The sequence below is a fragment of the Polyodon spathula genome, unplaced genomic scaffold (genome assembly GCF_017654505.1).
Source record: "Polyodon spathula isolate WHYD16114869_AA unplaced genomic scaffold, ASM1765450v1 scaffolds_752, whole genome shotgun sequence".
Taxonomy (NCBI): Eukaryota; Metazoa; Chordata; class Actinopteri; order Acipenseriformes; family Polyodontidae; genus Polyodon; species Polyodon spathula.
Window position 1 is genome coordinate 1 of NW_024472240.1, and position 8,536 is coordinate 8,536.

The 8,536-nt window shown below is 41.7% G+C and overlaps 1 protein-coding gene across 1 annotated transcript; it reads right to left on the reverse strand.

Moving 5' to 3' along the window:
* Positions 1-6,954: 6,954 nt before the first annotated feature.
* Positions 6,955-8,217, reverse strand: LOC121308575 (S-adenosyl-L-methionine-dependent tRNA 4-demethylwyosine synthase TYW1B-like). The gene is made up of 2 exons (XM_041241044.1): positions 7,981-8,217; positions 6,955-7,114 (listed from the first exon to the last, which is right to left on the reverse strand). The coding sequence occupies exons 1-2, from the start codon at positions 8,193-8,195 to the stop codon at positions 6,970-6,972; spliced, it is 360 nt and encodes a 119-aa protein (XP_041096978.1). The 5' UTR covers positions 8,196-8,217; the 3' UTR covers positions 6,955-6,969.
* Between the last annotated feature and the right edge of the window lie 319 nt (positions 8,218-8,536).

Below are 8,536 nucleotides of genomic sequence, written 5' to 3' on the forward strand. Positions count from 1 at the left end.
ATATAAAACAGTACATTTCAGGTGACCAATAAAGAAATAACAGTGATAATAAAATGTGCATAACCAATGTATCACCTGTGTGAACTTAGGTTTTGTGTCTGTGGGTAATCTCGACTGCTGCTCACATGAGAAATCTCATCATTACTCAGCGCCTTCCAATAAATAACTGCTGTACCTTCCACTTAGGAGGCAGAAGACCCATACCTGAAGCGGTCCCTTCTCATTAAGCCTGTGATACCGTGTTCCTGTATTAAACGCACACGTCTCACAGCTCCAGTCGTTTTCTATCAACATCCAACCAGTCTCTGCGTTCAGTCACTGACGGCTCTATTCCCCACACTCTGTCAAGCAGCACATCCCTCGGACACCCACAGGGCATACAGCCTTTCTACTGCAATGACTGGACTTACTTTGAACTACTAATAAATATAGCAAAAATGAACACCACACCACTTTAAATGGAATGCTTTAAAATCTCACTACTGTCTACAATGATGAAAAGGGACAACACGGTGGTCAAAACTGATACTGCACCCAAGGCTCAAGACCCCTGCCTTGCACCATTAAAGGAAAACCAATTCCCATCCACTTGCTGTTCCCATCATCTTGAGTCAGGGGCGGCTGTCAGCAAGACCTTGCTCGCTACATGTCTGTAATGCTTTGCTGCATTCGGGGTATACAACTCAAGAATGGGCCTTGCAGCGGAATGGACAGCTTCTCCCCAGACACACTGATAACGGATGCGCTTCCTCCCTCGATGGAATACTCGCTTCCACCAGGCATTTATTTGTATAACAAGCATGTTCCGAGCAACGGAAAAAAAAAAAAAAAAAAAAAAAAAACCACCCAGATGGAGCATCTCATTTTTAGGAGAGGTCCTGAGGCGCAGGTAGCTAAACGAAGATGAACCCCTAGTCGTATCAATCAGCAGACGCTGTGTGTGGTTAATGCAAGGCACAAACATAATCAAGTTCCTTCTAAAACAAACACATTAAAACACAAGCACACAGCAGCTGTGCAGTGTATCTATGCTATTACATTTTGGCAATTCGCAGGAGAAGGAAGGTTAACATTTCTGCTGCGATTCTGGCCGTCAGTGAAGCAATCCCTGGAGGAAACTGTTCAGCAACAGCTAATGAGCTTGTGCAACAGAAATGAGGCAGTATTTCTGCATGCTCCGTCCACTGGAGACAGCTCCATGAGAACAAAGTGCTGTCTGATCATGTCCGAGTACCTTCTCAGGGCACTGATGCAGTAGTGTGATGACTTCTCACAAAATCAGAGACCGATCCGTTTCCAGGTATCTATTGTTGCATCCTGAAAACAATCACTTTGTTGCTATGTTTTACTGAAGTTACAGTTGAACTAGGTATACACAAAGACTAGACAGTGTGCATCATTTATACATGACTGCCATGTATGTCTTGGATATGCCAAGAGAAAACAGGAAAATAACCCCCCATCCGTTCTGTGTTATACACTGCATAACACTAGAATGCGTATGATAAATGACAAGACCGACGTAGCGGGAGGCACAAATCCACAGAGACTGATTGTAATCTAAAAATGGCACCCCATCAGGCTGACCTCCTCAGCGCCTTTTCAGAATCAAGCCGATGGAACAAGTATACAGTTATCCCCCCCCCGGAGCTGAACGACTCATTGTCAGAACTTAAATGAAAAACAACTGCAGGCTAAAAAAAAAAAGAAAGTCCTGGCAGGTGAAGAAGCGGAGAAAGGAAGATGAATTCTTGGAACTGGGTCCTACTGCGTCACACTGCTACTGGAGCAGCAGCCCGCTGATCTGTAGGAGAGCTGAGCCCGTGCACAGCGATTAGTTCAGAGAGCGGTGGGGAGAGAGGATTACTGAATGAGAAGGGAATATGTTCTCTTTAGGACTGCTATTGTTGTAGAGGCTTTCATTTAACTACAGGCTACAGCTGTGCAGCATGCAGTGCGAGGGGAACAGGGTAAATGCCAGCGTGAAGGATATTTTCTGCAGGCAACTGGTTAAGGCACAGTTCTAGATATTACCGTGGGGGATGAGGACAGAGCTAACTGAATCACGTTAACTGGACAGCCAGCAGGGATCAGAACCAGCGTTTTCCGGCTGCAGGGATAGATTCTTACAAAAGAGATTCTAGAGAGAAGTCAAGGGGGCAAAAAAATAACCATAACAGACACACGAGTGACCGTGAACTCTGTTTACTGTGGCGTGCTCTAGAGATGTTCAAAAACATAACAAAATGTCCATGCAAAATTTGATCAAATACAGGCAAGCCAAGATAGCGCCTTAAACCATAGGTACAGGTACGTAAACATGAGTTGCAATCTAGAACCTACACCAAGTGCCCCCCCCAAAAAGAATCTAGGTAAAAATACTAACAATGAAATACATTTTGTTTTAGTAACTAATAATTCACCCCTAGATGTGTCTATCTTTAAAACAGTCTGCAATGATTATTTTATGTACTATTAGGTAAGGTAAGTGAAATGCAGGTGAGCAGAAATGGAGGAAAGGTATAGAACGCAAAAACAGAATGAGGATCACGCCAGCAAGCAAAGGAAGGAGGGCGGGGCAGAAAGAATGAGCTGGGATGAGAAGGGAGAGCAGGAGAGCGATGGGATAAGGAGGCCCGGCGCTGTCAACCCAGCAGGGTCCAGCTCTCCTCTGCAGGATCTACGAAAGCAGCCACAATTAGCGGACGCATCCAGAGCGCACTTAATATGAAAAACACCCCCCCAACTGATAGAAGTGACACGGATAAGAGCTCGAAATGACCGATAAAGAGAAGCAAGACCCTGAACAGACACAGGGAGTGTGACACTAAGATGGAACCTAAAATGCAATTGCACTTGTAATAAAAAAAAATAGACAACTTTAAATACAATAAGACCCTCCAAGCGTCTAAAGACTGTATACAATCATATTGTATACTGTGGTTTATATCTTGGTTCACTTGAGTTTAAATCACTGTAGAATCCAGCTGCAGTCAAGACAAAAATACACATATCTCTGACCTTAATATGAAAGATTTGAACTGAGTCAAGGAAGCAGTGGGAATCATCACTCTTCTGTGAACACAAGGTAAATAGAGTACTATCCTCCTTGAAATAACTTTCCCCTAATCGGACACGCTCCAGCAGTTTGTTCTAGTCAGCTGCCATTCACTGGTTTTCTCAGCTGGGAGACTGTCTATATAATCACCCGGCCTTCCAAACCCACTGACTGCACATCACAGGGTGCTGACAGCACAGTCTGCCCTGGCAAGCTGTGTCTTATCTCTGTAGAACTGTGCCATCAATCAAACGCTCCACACACTTTCTCCACATGGCTGAAAGTTTTAGAACGAGCGGACAAACGCACTGAAGCTGCTTCAGGTGGCTGCCTTTTAAGCACATTGTGTTATGCTTTCAATCCCTTTTGCCAGAATGCCATCATTTCAGCTTGCTTGGTGTTGGGTATTTCTAATAATGAATGCATTAACAATTGATATTTTCTGTCTATATTTTTTCTTCCTATATTTGTGTATTTTTTTCAATGTAAAATAAAAGTGTGTAAAACAGTGAATTACAAAAAAAAAAAAAAAAAAAAAGTGAGAATTCCCAGAAACAGGAATGTGCAATTCAGATTCTGCTGATCTTCAGATAGAACTGAAGAGCAACACAGTTTGGATGGGAAACCAAAATATTTCATCCAAACCAAACACTTTCTTACTTTATATTGAAAGACGATCTTATGCCATTCCTGCATCCAGTGATGAGACTTACATTTAACTTAATTTGTTCATTCTCTTTCTTTTTGTATAATGTATTCACTGTTCTTAAAAGCTATGAATTTAAATCTAAAAGTGCATGAGAGTCTCTTTCATGCATTTCTGTCGGTAAAATGATATATAAAACATGCTGAGTAATGTTACGTTAACATATTGAATTACACACTGCTTTGTAGTTTTCCATACACTTACCAAAAAACTGACAAATGGAAAAATGTGACATTTTGAAATCTAACATGAAATACTGTACTACTGTTATGGCTTTCGGTAGACACTTGCAATCTAATTTTGTAGTTTCTTTGATTACATAATGTTAAATAAAAGATCTAAATTCTGTTCATATAATTCATTTATGTTTTTATTAGTCTGTCTTAAAATTCTAGGTGATGCAAAGCTTTTGGCCATAGCTGTATATTGCTTCATAGCGGCAGACAGAGCCATTTTCGTTTTGCTAGGCACTGCCATTGGTATTAGGATTTAAAAAAAAATATTTCTCTATATATGCATGCTCAAGACGGGACCAATATACGTTTCAGATTTTGGATTTTGTCTGATTCACGAGCTAGAAGAATATCTAAATTATGGATAGACAGTGGTCTCTGCGGAAGGAGAGGAATGCAAACCGCCTGCGGCAGTATCCTCTCTTTGGTCCTCTCACAGCTTCAGAATTAATCAATTTTTTTTTTCATTGTCACATGAAGCAGTTATCAAAAGGTCTTCGGGCTGTCAGACCATTTGAATGACCTCAGTTTAATTTTTATTAGGCAGCTGATAGACTTTGGGCTGTGCAGATTGATGAACACTTTTGGTGGTGGTTTGATCCTTTCCAATCTTTGTTATAGACTGCTTGGATATCTTGGCTTTCCCCAGCTATGGCTATTTGCTTTTAATTTCCAAATAAAAATCAAATGAAAATTATGAATGATCAGCACCTGCACAGCAGTGCCCAATGTGACGCACAGAGACAGATTATCTAATGAAATATAATTACCAATAGTATCTGCTCTGCTTCGTTCCTCTCCACAATCATTCTTCAACATCTTGTAAATCACAATTTCTTCCACCATCTGCTTTGATTAGCAGAGCGTAAATGCCAGAGAGTCATAGAAAATAACCTTTGTTCGGTCGGCAGAAACAAGTGAAAATCGTTACCCAAAAAGCCACAAATAATATTTCTAATGAGGAATGCATTTCTGGATGAACCCTGCGGTGTCAGATGCTGCTTTTACACCAGCTTATGAAATGTAAAAGTACAATAAATACTAATCCACAGCAGAACCTCACTGTTGACTATCCAGTCGATTATGGGACTTCAAGCCTCTTAGTGAAATTGTTTCAAAAGGTGGCAGTATTTCAATGAATAATCAATAGACAGAAGTCTGTTCAAACAAGGTGATATCAGCACCTAATATCACACATACATATTAGTATGCACACTTACACAACTATACATGTAACTTTTTATTAGATACAAGACAGGGAACTGTGCTCATCTGCACTTTAAGCTTAAACCCCATGTTGCATTGTGCAGCAGTTTTTTTTTCTCCTATCAATACAGTAATTGCCAACAATGTGATTAACTGAGAGAACATGGCTGAAACTTATATTAGTCACATCTGCTGGAAATAAATCTCTCCATGCAAGCACAACTCTCCTGCGGATTCATTTCCACTTAACATTTACTTTACATGACTGATGTGAAATCGACCTGAATATGAAATCAGTATATTATGATAATCTACCCATCAGGCTGAACAATGCTTTTTCCTCAGCACCTGGCGGTGTGACGCATTCACTGGACAAAGCACACCACATGCATTTACCATTTATCAAGGCAGGTTGACTACAGCTTAAATGTTAAGACTCGAAAGCAGCGCACAGAATATGGTGCAAACCAAACACAGTCACACATCTGACAAAGAACAGTGAATACAAACAGCTGCAGCTGGTTTGTTGTCTTCTCAGGAAGAGGGAGAACATTACAAATGTATTTAATCTGGTCCCTCAGAACAAATATTACTGGACGGCAAAAAGCTTCAGATAAGTGGCATTAAAATATATTAAATCACCGTATTTTTTATTTTAGGAAGTCATTTAAATAAGTCAGTAAATAGCAGCTGGATTAATGCAGGACGACGAGCGGCGGTATTTAGATTCACCACTGTTTAGACCCTGATGCTTGTTTACCGATTTTCATAAATAGCATCCATCGAGACTGCGAACACTGATTTTTATATCAATGAGAATTGGGTTAAAGTTATTTACTGATGCCAGTTAGGAAAACTGCAAAGCATCTCTGCAGGTCAGACTGAATGTGCACCAACTGACGACTTATTGGCCAGTTCTGGAATGAACTAGCTCTTCAGAATCAGCCACACAGAGATGGGCCGAATGTCCTCCTCTCGTTCCTACGGAAGGTAGTATTTAATCTACACTCTTTTTTATGACTCAGAAGGTGCCGTCTTCCAGGGTGACCCTGGCCCCTTTCCTCGGAACTCGTGACAGTGAGGAATGTCCCTTTAAAATCACATTTTCTAATCACAGTAGGTAATTCAATAAACAGCTAAACTCCAGGAATACATCAGGACGCAGGCAGCTGGGAAATAAGATCAAGTGAAGAAGAGAGGTCATGCTCACCTGAATACCTGCTATTAAATTGCATCTAAATCATTAACTGGGGCTGCACCATATTCTGATGCCCTCTGTTTACGACACATTGGTTAAGACATACTGAAGGCAAAAAGCATATTATGAAAAGGAACTCCTGGCCTTTAACGTGGGTGACTGAGAGCAGTCCATAGAGACTGGCCTGTTGTAAAAACCACAGGCGCCTACTGGAACGGGGTGGGGGGGGTTTCAATAGAAGACAACGCTGGCAGCAAATAGGCATCCAGAAACATTTCACTACAAGGTGCCAATAGCCATGGCTGCTTTGCTGATACTGATCCATGCAAAGCTGGGATGACTGCCCCAGATCAGTCCAAAAATTCGGCTTTTAAAATCAATGCCAGCATATACAACTTTCAGCCACCGGACTGCACTGCTAGCTAAGCTTAAAGCTCATTACAAGACAATACAATGCAAAAGGAGTTCATGATTACAGCAAATGTGGAAATGAAGAACAGGCAGGTAATCCTCATTACGGTGTTTGCAGTGGAAACACGTTTATGTGTCCACCTTCTGAAACAGCTAGCTACCATACCTTGTCTCCCAAGGCTTTCAAACTGTCCAGAAAGCGCTGCCAAAAATCCTTGAAGAGCGGACGGTCAATTTTCTTCAGGCTGTCTTTGGTGCTGGCATCCACGCTGACATACAGCTGTGTTACAGGCTGAAGGGTCCTGCGGGGCAGACAGAGGGGGAGGTGTATGACTGGGCTTGCTGTAATTCCGACCATTTACCATGGAATGGGCCTCCTTCAAAAGCACCAGGCATTTTAACATATAAAAATCAGTAAACTGAAGGGGATTGCTATCAAACAGTCTTAATCCAGCAAACACCAGAGAGACAGCATTTCAGTCCACATCTCTGCCCCCTTCCATCCTCAGTTATCTATTTATTTGAGCAACCATCCTCTAACCCTAAGTCTAACCCTCATTCACTGAACATTTCTACCCAGTTACTATCCATTCTCTCTCACACAGCATTTTTAAGTCTTCTTTTAAAGATACATTAAGATATTACCATTTCCCTGGCCTTTTTCTTATTAAGTTACTTGTTTAGCTGCCCTCGCTGTTGAGATTTCTATGCCCCAGTATTCGCAGGACCCAAGACTCTCTCTGGCTGGCAAAGGGCCAGCTCGTAATCATTCCACAGCCAATACCCGCCTCTAGTGAAGGGAGCTGTTCAACACAATGGGCTTTACGAAAAGACAAGGTGACAGTTTTTACTACAGCTTTTTGCTCAGCTGCTTACAGCTAAACTGCTGTAAGTCAGACAACTGAAAGGGTTAGCATCAAGGGCAATGTTCTTAATGTGTTACAAGCCACTTCCAGGAAAATCCACTGTCCCCCAACCCCAATAGAAGCTCTTTTAAAGGGTTTATTGCATATTAAACAAAATGAAGTGAATTCAATCTAAATGGATGATGTGCACTGCAGGTACGTCATGATCGGGCTCTCTGTACAGAACACTGCCATGCTTGTTATTCTGCAAAGCTCACTGAGCAATAGTGCAGCACTGGCTGCTTGTGCAACTATTCCCCTACCTGATTTCCGCAGGGAACTGCGCGTTGGTCACCAGGAAGCTGGAGATTTGGTGGTGGTGTAGAAGCCTGAGGAACTGATTGATCTCTGGGTACATGATGGGCTCTCCTACCAGGGACAGCGCACAGTGTTTCACAGCCAATCCTTCCTCGTATCGGTCTGCCTTTACACCAGGAACCCCTTCCAAAATAAAGAGGAGCAAGCTTGTCAGCTTCATCGCCGATATGATTAAAGCTCTGCCAAAACGCTGAACCATTGTCAACAACATGCAGGTCGAATACAAGCGGTAGCCTTAGTGCCGACACAATAATAAAGTGTACAGCTATGGCCAAAAGTTTTGCATCCACCTATAGAATGAACTCATTTTGCTTCATAAAGTTGAACAAACCCTGCTGTTTAATGTTACATCAACAAATTGCATATGTGCTTTGTAGTTTTCCCACACAATGAAGAACTGGCAAAAATATCATATTAAATACTGTACTACTATTATGGCTTCCAGTGGACTTTTGCGACATCATTTTGTAGTTTATTTGATTACATGATGTTAAATGAGAG